At 40.3% G+C, this 14004-nt stretch overlaps 1 protein-coding gene across 4 annotated transcripts in view; it reads left to right on the forward strand.

The window, feature by feature from the left end:
- Nucleotides 1-14004, forward strand: part of TBXAS1 (thromboxane A synthase 1) — a 251881-nt gene that overhangs the window by 11532 nt on the left and 226345 nt on the right. For all 4 annotated transcript variants that reach the window (XM_027660819.1, XM_027660828.1, XM_027660809.1 and 1 more), the window contains one exon: nucleotides 9623-9813. In XM_027660819.1, the coding sequence (XP_027516620.1) occupies nucleotides 9716-9813 (98 nt within the window). In that variant the 5' untranslated portion in view covers nucleotides 9623-9715. The remainder of the gene's footprint in view (nucleotides 1-9622; nucleotides 9814-14004) is intronic.

A 14004-nucleotide genomic window follows, 5' to 3' on the forward strand; every position in this document is an offset into this window, starting at 1 on the left:
TATATTATATATTATATATTATATATTATATATTATATATTATATATTATATATTATATATTATATATTATATTATATATATATTATATTTCACCTCTGCTATTGCTATTGATATCTGAAGAAATTCCCAATTGCCTCAGCCCCAGTCATAGTACAGTTGCCTGCCCATCTTTCTCTTGCCAAACAGAGCAGGGTCTTTTTACATTAGCAAGTCCAGTAATTGCTGGTTGAAATGTTGCTTTTTGGTAGTGTTAAGAAGCTAGGGACCAGATTATATATAGAAGAGAATATATAGAGAATATCCATTTATGACTGGATAGCAGGTTGCTTTGCAATGTCATCTGAACAGTATCCAAGTAGCCAATTTCTTTTTTTTTTAAAAAAAAGGAGGCTGAGGGGGCTGGGGAGGGCTCGTGCCTTTTTCTTGCTGACCACAGAAACATAACGCACCCTTTTTAAAAAGATGCATTCAGAATCCAACCCTGGTGCACAGGCTACCAAATTTCACTTGCTGGTTTTATGTCATTATTGCAATTGCAGTAACTCTGTAAGAGACAAGAGGAAAGGTTGCTCTTTCCACTTTGAGCTCTTTCCATCCTCCACTTTTACAGCAAAGGTTATCCTAAGCGGTGTGTACATCTGTCGTAACTGTAGAAATACCTATTATTCATAACTTGCCAATGTATATGCTGGAAAAGAGAAGCTGAATTTATAACTATATTTCCTCTCTGCCAGGGCTTTTAGAGTTGAGTGTTTCAGCATTTCCATTATAAACCCCTGTTTTCTGAGGTTTATAACAGTCTTGAAGAGCGTAGTGGTCTTGAACCATAATAGAAAGCATCAAATGTTTCATTTACAGTACAGTTGTAACTGCACATTAAGGAGTGTAATCTTCTCAGTGTACCCACAATGCTCCAATAAGGTTAATTGGAGCTACATATACTAAGAGAAAAACAATATTTTACCCTTGGACTTGGTGCTCTCTATTCAGAGAGCTGAGTGCATCACACAAGAACAGAGTACATCTCACTGCACCAGACTTACAAAAACGTCAATCCTTGCTACACCTTAAAATACTTGCATGCATCTGTAGGGGCCCCTGTGAACACCTGCATCCCTTATGTGATGCCTCACTGCTTTACAGACTTGGCCAAAGGAAGCCAAGGTAAAGATGACTGAAAGAAACTGTATTTTATTGAATGTATGGTGAGGCTTTTGTCCTGTGCAGCTTTTCTGCTGTTTCTCTGCCTTTGGTTTCTAGTCTTGCATAAATATAGGTCCCATCTGAAACCCATCTTGTCTGCTTTCAGTCAGCTTACTCCATCTGGCATCTCGCATTCATGTGTCACTTTGCTTAGGAATATAAGGTAAATGAATTACAGTTCATCATAACATCCCACTGTCCCTGCGCTGTCTGAAGTAGTCCCAGCTCCTCTGTCATGCATCTGGGTAGTTGCTGGCATTTCTAGTTAGTCTGAACCGCCACAGCCAGAGCAGGGGCTCTTAAGGAGAAAGCTCCCCCTACACTGGGAAGGATACATACTTCCTTTTCACACTAACTCAGCCACAATATAAGGCTGGATTTATCTACCACTTGGTAGAAAGCATCAGAAGGTAGGAGGCTGGTCTCTGTGAACCTTAGGTTCGGATCTCAACTGCACTAGAGTTTGAGAGAGCAAGTTAGAAGGAATGTCAGCAGGGTCGAAATCTTGTTGAGACTAAGTTTTTCTTGCTGTTTCAACTCATACATCAGGTTATTTACTCTTCCACTTAACCTCTCCTCCCGTGGCTAGCAGGTCAGCTTATTGGGTTCATGCCTTTTTGCAAGTATTGCTAACCTCAAGCATTGAGAAATCACAAATTTAGTCTCAAATTCATGAGACTGCAGGAGAAACATGCATTTTTTAAATTGAGCAATTAAAATAGTTTAATTAGTGTTTTAGCCCTGATCCTTTGAGTTTCACAGCTTTGGAGCATTTTTTCCTTGCTTTGAGCTTGACCACCTTTGACCCCTGTAAAACTGTATTTGTCACAGTTGCACAAATGGACAACCAGTGCTTTAGCAAAAACCTCAACTAAACCAAGACTTGCAGAAATAACCTGAAATTTGGAAATTCCTGGCTTTGCGATTGTGTAAGTTTCGTTTTCACTTTTTCTTTTTTTCTGTCCCCTCATCAGTTATGAATGTCTGTGTTACAACACATCTGCTGAGAATGAGAGAGCTGAAGGGATTTCTGATTTGGTGAATCAGTGTACAAGTGGTCAGCAGAAAGGACTGCAGCAAAAAACCCCAATGAATGAGAAAGCACAAAAGGCTGAACTAGAGTAAAGCCACCCGTATGTTGCATGTGCTCTTCTGCTGCATATAAGAGGGCTGCAATTTGCATGTTAGTTGTCTGTGATCCCTTTCATATGGGTAAGAAGGCCTTTGGGAAAACTTGGCATGATCTACCAAGAATTATTCATCATGTGATGCATACATTTAGGCAGCGAATACCCGCTTGGTAGGGGCGTGAGTGAAAATAAGGCTTTTCAATGTACTTTATATTGTCCCTGCATTTGCGCTATAGTCTGAAGGTGCTATATGTCTTCCTGCTGTGTGTGTTCCAGTGCCCCATATATTTTGTGTTCTTACTGCCTTCTGAAAATATTTGTCATGATTGTTCACACTGCAGTTATTGTTGTTTTGAAATGCTTGTCACGGGGAACATTTTCAAAGGCAAGAGAGGCAACAGGGCAACAACTTCCTCTGGCTGTGTACAGGAGTCAGAGCAGCATTACCAAACCCTGTATCTGGTGTTCTCCACGAGAGCTTCCCATGTCCTGTGAAGGGATGTTTCTGCGTCCTAAAAGAGTGGCTCTGTGGATGCCACTAAAGAATTGCTGAAGAACTGGGGCTGTTCTTTGACTACTTTGAGCTGCCAGGTTGAGTTTCTTTGCAGTCAGGTTGCCTTTCTACATCTGGATGTAAACTAATAGCCTCTGGGCTTCTTGAGGTATGAGAACCATTGCTGTGGCAATAGTATTAGTCTCTTGCTTGATCATGACCTTTCTTTTTCCTTTGTTCCAGTTTACTGCCTCTTTTGTGCAGAGACTAGGTGGTGGTGGTGCCTGAGATGTAGTACCTCTTCTAGTTTTGGCATGTTTGTATCATGTAATACATTGCACAATAATTTTATCTTTCTTTTTTTCTATCTTATTCATCTCAGAAGGTCCCAAAACAAAGAGGCCTCCAAACCCTATCGTTTTAGACCATTAGAGATAAAGCATGAAGGAAGAACTGATAATACCCACAGTTCCCAGGTGAAACATAATTCTACCATTCTTGTCAGGCGGAAGGCCGTAACCCCCCTAACCGTGGGGACATTCTCCATTCAAATCTGTGGGGTTTCTGCTGGGAGCATGTCGTATTTGAAAAAACAGTGGTGGATCCCAGGTGAAGAATACTTCTTTACCTTTCCTGAGTTCATGATTTTTGAGAGTTTTGGTGCCTTACCCTTTTGTCATTTTGGATTTTGACACGGTATTGATAAATGCATTGTATTAGGGAATTTGCCATTTCAGTTACCCTACTCCCATGTGCCTGTCATTATCTTTTTACCTTAGTACTGGGCTTGTCAGGGCACTGAGGGTACCAATTAATGTTTATTGTCTTGACTGATCTCACCTGAGACTCCCCACTGGCACGTTGTTCTCATGGGCCCAGGACCCCACGGAAGATTGCATCTGGGTGCTCAGTGGCTGACTTGAATCCCTGTGTGGGCCCTGGTTCGCTCTTTGCTGTGCCAATGGACCTTGTTACCTGCCTCCAGTGTTCAACCTGGTGAGCCTTCACCCCTTGGTGAGGGATGGTCTATGTGGGGGTTGCCCTCAGATCTCATTCCACCCCCCTTCTGGCCCTGACAGCCCATTTTGAGGCCATGTGTGCAGGCTGTTGATAGTCTGCGTCAGCAATCAGCTGCTTTTGAAAGAGTCACTGAGCAGCACGTTCATCCAGCTTTCAGCTTGTCCTTTTCACAGGCACAATGCAGGGTGGACAGCTGCGGCTGTCTTCCTGCAACAGGATGGTCAGATCTACCTGTTCTTTGCTGCTCTTCTCCCTGTTGTCCTTTCTATTTGTTCTTCAACTCCCCTTCTCCTGTCAGGGTACCTAGAAGGATGTGATGTCCCGAGTTTCTCCAGCTGGCAGATCGGGAGCCATTGCAGTGCTCCACGTGATGCTGGTTGCTATGGCTAATTGCCTCTGAGGTGCCTGCCCTGATTTTAAGGAGGCTGCATGTAGTCATCCTCTAATCTTTCTCAATCTTTTTCTCTTTGTATCGTATTGAAAAGATTTCACAGTAAAATTATTGAACTGTAAGCTGGAGAGGTAAGGTGGGGAATGTAGTAGCTAGAGATAGCACATTGAGCTCTCAAAATATTTCTATTAATTGGGGAAAACCAGCAGGAAAGGACTGGGCTTTATACGTTTTGGTGTCAATCTCACCAGCTAATGGATGACAGAGAAGTCAATATGCACAGTTTATTTAATTAAGTTATAGAACAAGGTACTTCTGTTAAGTTTTTCGCAGTTCTTTTGACCTGTGATCCAGCACTGATATGCAGTTTGGGGAATTCAAGCCTGGAATTTGTTATCTAGAGTAGCTTCTCAATCAAATAAAGAAGGTAAGGTATTTCTCATGGTGTTTAAAAACTGAACTTCACAAAAGAAATTCTAAATTACCAGTTCTTACCATGGTATTGTTACAAAAGCAAACTCACCTTGAATATTATGTGCAGTTTTGGTCACCACAATATAAGAAAGATATTAAACTATTAGAGAGCGTCCAAAGGAGAGCAACAAAAATGGTGAAGGGCCTCAAGGGGAAGGCATATGAAGAGCAGCTGAGGTCACTTGGTCTGTTCAGCCTGGAGAAGAGGAGATGAGGGGAGACCTCGTTGCAGTATACAACCTTCTTGTGAGGGGAAGAGGAGGGGCAGTGGTGACCAGTGACAGGGCCTGAGGGAATGGCCTGAAGTTGTGTCAAGGGAGGTTTAGGTTGGATATTAGAAAAAGGTTCTTCACCCAGAGGGTGGTTGGGCACTGGAACAGGCTTCTGAGGGAAGTGGTCATGGCATCAGGCCTGATGGAGTTCCAAGAAGCATTTGGATGATACTGTCAGCCATGTGGTGTGACTCTTGGGGATGGTCCTGTGCAGGGCTGAGAGTTGGACTTGATGATCCCTGTGGGTCCCTTCCAACTCGGCGTATTCTGTGATTTATATGTCTCACTGCAACTACAAGACTAGCCTAGGTAGGGTTCTTTGGCTTTTGCTGTCAATGTGGAGCTATTGATCCATCAACATAAATCCTTACTTATCTCCAGTCAAGTTTATAGGACAATGAAATTATAGGATTGCTTGAATCAATCAATGTTTCTAAAGCAAGCTGTAGAAATATAAACAAGTTACTGATTATTTAATAAAGTCAATTTGCTTAGAAATGCCTGGCGACGGGCAGCAGATGTTACAGTAATTTCTGCTTTCTCTGGAATTTCGCAGGGGATACAAGATCTTAATGTTACTATTAGCAAAGGTAACTTTATTTTAGAAACTCATTCTGAACTCTCACAGCAAGAGGAAGAAACTGTCATTCCTTTTGACCACAAAACCTGTGCTATTTCTAAGTGGAGTTCTTTGAAATAACTAGGATATCTCACAGCTTGTTGCTTTTAGAGGGGACTTAGTACAGTGGCACTACATTTAGTTAGCATAACAAGTTTTTTAGCTCCTAAGATATTGACTGAGTTTGAAGTACCAAAACTTTTAGTCAGCTTAGAGTAAATTTGTTAGTGAAGTACAAGTTTGCATAATATTTTAGCTTTCCTAGAATTTAAAGCTGGGTGCCTGTTTCCTGAGAAGCATTTAGGTTAATATAACGAGGTTCTGACTTGGCAAAACAATTTAAGTGTAGAAGTGTGTCTTTCAGTTTCTCAGTTGGAAGTGTCATGAAGGTGGCCTCCTCAGTGTGGTTTTACAGTTATTGTGTTTGCCTTCTGAGATCCAGTTTATTGGACTGTTTTTATTCAAGGTGGTTCAAGAATCTTCCATGGGCTCATGGTGTCCTTTTGGTGCTCCCATCTGTTTTGAATGTAGAACAAGATCTTTATTAGTAGACTCTGGTGCCTTGGTGGTCTGTCTGTAGGGTAGTTTATCATAGTTTGTCATGCAGGAGTACAAAATCATCTGATTAATCTGCCTAATCAATCCTTGAACAGGGATAGTAATAATTAAGTCACAGATGGCCATTATAAAACCCTCTATTCCAACAGATTAATATTCCAAGTACTTTGAATATTAGGGTTGTTTTAAAATTTAAAAAAATCCATGTGAAATGTGTCTTTGATCTTTTTGATTGGTCTACCTTCAAGATATTAAGAATTCATTTTGGCTTTGGAAAGGTTTTTGTCTTTAAGATAAATTATTATCATACATACTTACACAGTTTTGTACGTGGGCTTTGTTAAAGCTTATACATAAACTAGTCTGATTTTTTTTTTAAGCCGTTTTATGGTATTTTGGTCTGCACTATTTTGTTGCTAAGCTGTCTATAACAGAATGTAGTTGATCTGTGCTACAAATTTCTATAGACCCTGGGCTTCCTTCACCTATGATAAAGTTGGTGTGGCTCAGCCTTAATTAGATTATTATGGACCTAAAACATACAAGGTAGAATGGCACGAGAGGAGTTGAAATTGTTCATTAGCAGGAGTGCATGGTTAGTCTAGCTGGTGTAGTCATTAGCTTCTAAAATAGATAAGACTACACTTTCCATTTGATATGCTTTGAAGACAACTCATAGTCCTTAATGTGATTTAGGTTTACTGAGAAGGTCTATGATCCTACTTTTTAATAAGCTCTGTATTTCTTGCCGGAGTGATACCAGTGTATGTCAAGCATTGCTGAGGTTCATAGCCACAGTTGTATTCATTTGGAAGTTAAAATGCATTGTTTTTGGAAGAGCATTTACAGAAAATATTATTGCAGTCAGACAGGGCTTTAAGACATGAAGGCTTCCTGTAAAACCTGGATTGTCTGGGTGCCAGGCTTTTTTTTTTCTTTTACAGTTGAGGAACAATTCAGTTCCTCAGACTTCGAATGCTGTTACGTACTTCCCTGTTTAATACTTACTGCTGCCAACATCTGTGCAGGCTGAAGCTCTGCCTGCTCAGAATTGAATTGCTTCTGTCTTGTATGTCTGCCTTTTGCTGGGGAGCTCCAAGGCAGCGCCGGGGAAGGAGGGATGTGATGGATGTCTTCTTGTAGATAACGTTTTGTCTGTGATGAGCAAGGCAGTGATCTATGGAATTTACTTGCTGCAGGAGAGAAGAGCTCGGATGGCACCGTGTCAAGGAGCTACAAAGCTTGGTAGATGCAATCTGGAGTGAAGCCTGGTGGAGGCAAATGCAGACAGTGCTGCTGACTCATAGCAGTCTTAGAGGAAAAGGCTCTCTTCCACTTCTGCTTGCCTCTGGCTTCCTCCAGCATGTGGTTGGTGAGAACTTTGTCTCCCTAGTTCTCTAGGGAGAATAATATTGACCAGTGTGGCTCAACAAAAGGAAGGGAGGTTGGTGAAAAATATCTGTACTATTAACTGGTTAATTAGGATGACATTTCTCATGTAAAGGACCTCTAAAGAGAGACTCGGGATTGATAAGTAGCCTGTTTGCATTGCTGTTTGCATCCCTGACTCCTTTTCCCCCACCCTGCAAAGCTGAGATCCTTAACTCTGAGATGATAACTGAGTGCCTGGGTCTGTGATGAGGAGTGCTTCGGGTAGGTGTTGGAGTTGATGCTGTTGTGCCACCCTTCCTAATGGCTGGAGGTGCTGAGTTAAAATCCTTCAGCAAGTAACAGGTGATGAGGCTTAAAAAATAAAACAAACACCAACATCAAAACCAGGAAAGGATGAAAAGAAAAGCTTGATTATGTGTTGTCTTACAAATTGTATGCTGATGTGAGAGCCTATTTTCTTTCATAATCCATGCATTTGAGAACTATTCATCCCACCTATTTCCCGATGTGACTGGCAAAAGACTCCAGTGCTTCTTAAAAGACAAGTGAGGTGTGTACTTGACCTGTGTGTGCTGATAGGAGTTATGCAGTCGACTTTAATAGGAGAGCATCTGAACTCTATATACAGAAAAATATGTCTTTTAACTCAAAAGCCAAGTAAATAAAAGTACAGTGAAATCTGAATATTATTTCTTACCTTCTACACTTATGGAGATTAGTTTAGTTTTTTGAAGAGACTTTAATACATATGGATATTTGATTTTTTAATTTTTTTTTTTTAAAGAAGTCCTACAAAATTAGTTACTGGTTGGGGTTGGCTTCTACCCACTGATTAATTTCTTGTGTCGCTGATCTTGATTCTTGTTGTAGTTGTTCTCAGATAACTTGCCAGCAGCAGCAAACCAGCAGAGCTGTTATTGACCCAGAATAGCAATAAAGTTGTTAATACAAGCAAGGTTTTCTGTGAACTGTGTTGCTATTCTGTGGAGCTGATGAGCTGGTTAACACCTTTTACTTATTCTGCAAGGATCTGAGGCTAGAAGGGAATTAATGCAGCTGTGAAGCACAGGAGAACCAAAATAGCAATGATTCAGTTAGAGTAGAGCCAAATCTTCTTAAAATTAAACTCCATTGTGTTAGAGACTTTACTTTTTTTGATACCTATATTATTAACTTCTCTGATAAATGCAGGAAATGTAATACAGTGATATTGGAGAAGCCTTGCACATTAAATCTAAGCTATTGTCTTGGGGTTGTAATAGAAGAAACCACTCTTCATCTGGTGTGTTATAAGAGTTTCTGTTTCTCAAGGTTACCATATAATTCACAAACTTAGTTTTTGCGTAGCATTGATTTCCTTAACTTTCAGGTAGGTTGTTTATAATGAGTGGGAAGTCTGCAGTACATATATGAGTATTTATAGTTTCATAAGTAACAAACAATACTGGACAGTTCAGGGAGGTTTTTGTCATGGGCAAGGGCATTTACTTGAAAGCTGCTGCTGTTGTTATCCTGAAGATTTTTTTGATTATGGAATTTGGTTACTTTGGTGTGTAACAGGTTGGTGGTCTTCTCTCATAGAGTTTTCCTCTAATTCCTCTTTTTAGTTGTGATAATTTAAAGTTAACCTTGTTCCTTTCTTTCAAGATATAACCAGCTTGTAAATTAAGTGCTAATGAACTTTTATGTTGCAAAAATGCTCTATTTTTGCTGTTTCGGAGAATGACACTGTTTGTATGTCAGGGCACCCCTGAAAGTGTCTTAATATTTTTCTTCCATGATCTGTAACATGGTCAGGCTCTCTTCCTCTCTTTTTTTCCCCACACATTCCCCAGTTTCCCATACTTGATGTCTAAAAACCTATTCAGCAGCACCGATGTCTCAAGCGGTGGGTATGTAAATATTTACTGGCATGACAGTCAACAACAGTGGGAGGGGGAAAATTGCTACATTCTACCATTCAGGGAACCTTCCAGTTCTGTGTCATAGTGTGCAGTCGATGAGAAGAGGAAAGGTTTGCAGTTTGTACTTGACATGTTTTTGCTCTCTCGGTTCCTGTTTTGTTGCAGATGTCATTCATATAACAGTGGAAGGCTTTATCAGCTCTTGCCGAGGCTTTCCCCTGCACTCAGCACTCAAGGCTGGAGCTATAGTGGAGGAAAATGGAGCCTGCAGATCTCCTGGCATTTGCCTCTGTAGAAATGAATAGTACAAGAATCACTCTGGCTTTGCTGGTGGTCTTCCTGGTCCTGCTGTATTGGTAAGTGATAACAGTGGTATGGGCTGCATATCAGACACAAAGCCTGCTGAAGCTCCACCAACATCTACAAAGTCTTTTATTCATGTGAGGAAAGTGGAAGATAATTGCCTGGGAGGGAAATGGAGGGGGAGTTGGTTTGGATGCGGAGGTTGTACTAAATACTCACAAAACTCATGATACTTTTAGAGAATTCTCCCCTTGCAATATTGTCTTGTAAGTGCTTTACCAACAAACTGCTAACAAAAATTGTCTTCAAAATGAAAAAAACCCCAACTTATCTGTTGGTTTCTTTTTAATTTCTGTGGGCAGCAGGAACATTGGTTAAAAAGAAACCAAGTTTTCATTGGACTTCTTCTCTGTACTATGCAGCACAGTTGTCCCTTGCCATGTTTCTTGGCTGAACTGTACAGACACTTTAACTGCTGCTTAAATTTCCTCTCTTGTTCTTTCCACACTGACTAGTGGATACAAATCAGAATAACAGCAGCCCTGATGGTTAGCACAGTAGGCATTGCAGTGAGCTGTGCTGAAATGAGAAAACCTACTCTGTCCCAACAGTTTATTTCAGAAATTAAATTAACAGAACTGGGAGTACTTTTCTGACTGTTTTTACTTGTATACCTCCTCAAATCCTGCTTTCCAGTCAAAGAATGGTTTTTTTCTCAATTGTATGAGTGTTCAAGAAAAAGGTGCGGGTATGGTTGTAGAAAAAGAACATGTGACAAACCCCCAAAGCAAACCTGGAAGAGATAGTGATGGCACCATGAGTTTAGCACAATTGTTGTAGCAATGTAAATGACAGATCACTTTTGCATATATTTTGTCATTCTTTCACTCTGTTGAGCATCAGTTTCCTTCTGTGTCCAGGGAGGGTCTGGAGAGACTAAAAAGAGTCAAACTCATATCTGACATGCATTGCCATATCAAGTAGGTGGGTGGCCCTGATTTCTTAACAAGATCTCCCCAAATCATCACAAATGTCCAAGTCCTATTTCCTTTGAATTTTACTGGGAAAAGAATGGCAGCTCTAGATCTTTAAGTAAGACCGTGCTGTTTAGCTGCCAACCTGTTCATCTCTGTGAGCTTAAGGGGATGCGAGGGAGGACAGAGGCACATCCACAGTTCAGAAAAGCAGCAGATCAGGTGGTGAGATCTGACCACCTGTGAGTTATCTGAAAGAGCCTGATACTTCCCTGTAGTACATGTCCAGATGTGCAGAGATCTGTGAAGACGCAGAAGGTACATGCTGGTGTGTCCTTGTCCAGGGCCTCATTTTCCGGTTCCATTTAGGGAAGGTGGTTCCTATAACACCTATAACATGGTGTTTTAGAGCACATTCAGTCTTGCCATTAACAAAACTAGCTCTGATTGCAGAGTTAAGGCAGGCTCATGGCTATGGTCAGTCACTGCTGAACAGAGTGCCTATCATTTAAGTTTCAAAAAGTTCAATTTAGCAGGGAGGTGGGAAATTGTCTGACAGTAGAGACACTCCATTTAGTGTGCCTCTGCTGGTTGAAGGTGAGTTCTGTGAAAGCATCAAGAAAATGAAGCTGAAGTTTTATATGGGGAAAGTGTTTTATACTCTTCCCTGCCAATGGTTATTACTGCCCAGTCTTGTTGATCTACAGATTCAGGTTGATTTTTAAGCAGCTTATTAAATACAGGTGTCTACAGATCACTATTCCAATGAGAAGCTTAAACCTGCAATGAAATATGCTGGGCAACATCTGTGGGCTATTGGTAGGTTTGCCTGGTGGCTGAGTTATTCAGACTCATTTATCTCAGTAAAATGCAGTGACCGAACCTGTAAGCTAATATCTTGAAGCACATCTGCTAGTGTGGTGATTGTTGTTCAAACTTGTCAACTTATTCATTTTGAGTCTATTTTGTTTAGTTTTTTTACTGCATGCCTGTTTAAACAGATGAGTAAAGCTCAATGCATGCTCACAGATTGCTTTATTCATGGCTGAAACCTTGGGTTCAAGGAATCATTTAAACAATAAAATAGTTGCCAATAGAAATGCAGGTTCTTAATGCTAGAGAATGTTTTTATTACAGTCATGTTGCATACCTGATTATCTGGCTCTTCTAGGAGTCAGAAAACATGAGTGTTGTGTATGGCAGGAGTGATAATAAAGTAATAACTCTTAAAGTTCTTTTGATGTTTATGTTTTCATTCTAAGCCTTATTCTCATTATTTAATAACTCCTGAATTATTCTTTTTCTAGCTTTTTATGCCAGGATTGTGCCTTTTCAGAGGAGCAGTCATGCGGGAAGGGAGGAACGAATATTTGCTGTTGTAAATTTTGTTATGGTAGTAGCTTATAATTGATCGAGGTCATGTTGTGTCAGCTCTTGTGTGAGTACAAAGAACAGGCAGTTTGTCCACCTTGTTGGCTGTAAAAGGCTTAGTAAGGCTCAAAAGAAGGCAGTTGCAGGTAGAGGAGAGAGTCAAAAGATCTAATGCACACTGGAATAGGAACATGGTGATGGCAGCTGTCACACTATTGAACTATTTCCTTTGCATGATTTTTGTGGGTGGGGGTACTCAGTGGTTTAAATGACAGCCTTGAGCTGCTGTCCATCAGCTCAGCCTCAGTCACTGTTAGTGTGTGTGTGTATTGTAGGGCCAGCTGTGATTTGTCACAGTTCAGCTGGCAGGTGGTATCTTGCCAAGCTGTGATAAGACCAATCTCTTCACATTTTTGGGTATGGTGAGGTCATATGAAGAATGGGTTGATTGGGAAGGGGAGGAGAGGCTATAGCGGCATGAAAATAAACTTCTGGGGAAGATAGAGTCTTAGGAAGAAACTTGAATGATTTGATAATTTTTTTGGCTGTTATTTATGGTACAATGAAGATCATCAATAACTCTTTATAAAAAATCCTTTAATAGCACATTTCGGATTCCTCATGTGTTGTCATCAGTGTGATATGAGGGTGATGCTTGTAGTGCAGTGTGTCAATTTTAAGTCAGTAGAAGTAAGTATAATCTCTGTGTTTGTCTTCCACATGACCTTAAGTCAGCTATAAGGAGAGGCTTTTTAAGGTAGTTTATCTGATGTTGAGAGTAGAAATAACTGAATAGCTTTTGGGTACATAGCCTCTTCAGATATGAAACAGGAAGAACAAACGCGAGGTTGGTTTTTTGGTAATCTGTTAATTCAAGAGGCTGCTCAAACCTGTTTGCTGTCCCCCATTCCTGAAGGACTTAGTTGTCTGCTACCCTCCCCATTCTACTTGTTCTCAGTAGGTCAAAGTCTCTTCTTGCAGACTTCATATCATGGATTCTTGATGGCTGTTGCTACATCATTGCTATTGTGATAGGCAACTAAATTACTGCTTTATTGACCACAAAAAGGCATAATATGGCTAAATACCTGAAGTTCAGTCATACCAGTGGCACAACACTTAGCACTCTTAAAAAAATCTCTTGTCCATGTCCCTCCCACCCCCTGTGATTTCTTTCTACCCAAACTGATCATCAGAGCAGTTTCTTTTAAGTGCACTTGCTTTCTCAGTTGCAAGCACTGCTGTCTCTATTTGCCTAATCTCTGTGAATCTCAGGGTTTTTTTCAGGCATGAAATAAAATCAAACACTTAAGGGAGGGATGAGGTTAACATTTACAAATCCCAGTGATATTCTCTATTGAAAAATACAGTAGTATATCTATGCAACATATTGTTCATTTTCATTTCAAACATATGCTGAGTTGGATATCCCATGCTTGGCTGTAGCTGCAAACATTGCTTTGTGTCTTTCTTTTTGCTGTCTGGGTAGATGTTTGATAAAATGAAAGCAGGAGTTTATCTTGCTTTAAAGTTTAATGTACCATAAGCTGAGCATTATGAAGAAGCTGTCACAGCATTCAGATACCTGTGTTCAAACTGGATTATCAACCCCTTGTCTAAACAAACCTGGGTTTTTTTAGAAACATGGAGGTTGGATGGGAGTGTTTGTTTATGTTTGTAAGATACATGTCTAATTGCATGCTTTCAAACATAGCAAAACATATACTAATGGTGTTCTTGGCTGTATCTGAAAAGCTAAGTAATTCAGAAAGATGTCATTTGCACATTTTTACATTCTACATTTTTTACAGTAATGTTAATAATCACTTGTGTTACAAACATGTATAGAGAGCCTAAGAGATTTGGGTTCCACTGGATCAAGGTACTGTCCACCCATTG

The sequence above is a fragment of the Corapipo altera genome, unplaced genomic scaffold, assembly GCF_003945725.1.
Source record: "Corapipo altera isolate COAL_440 unplaced genomic scaffold, ASM394572v1 1, whole genome shotgun sequence".
Taxonomy (NCBI): Eukaryota; Metazoa; Chordata; class Aves; order Passeriformes; family Pipridae; genus Corapipo; species Corapipo altera.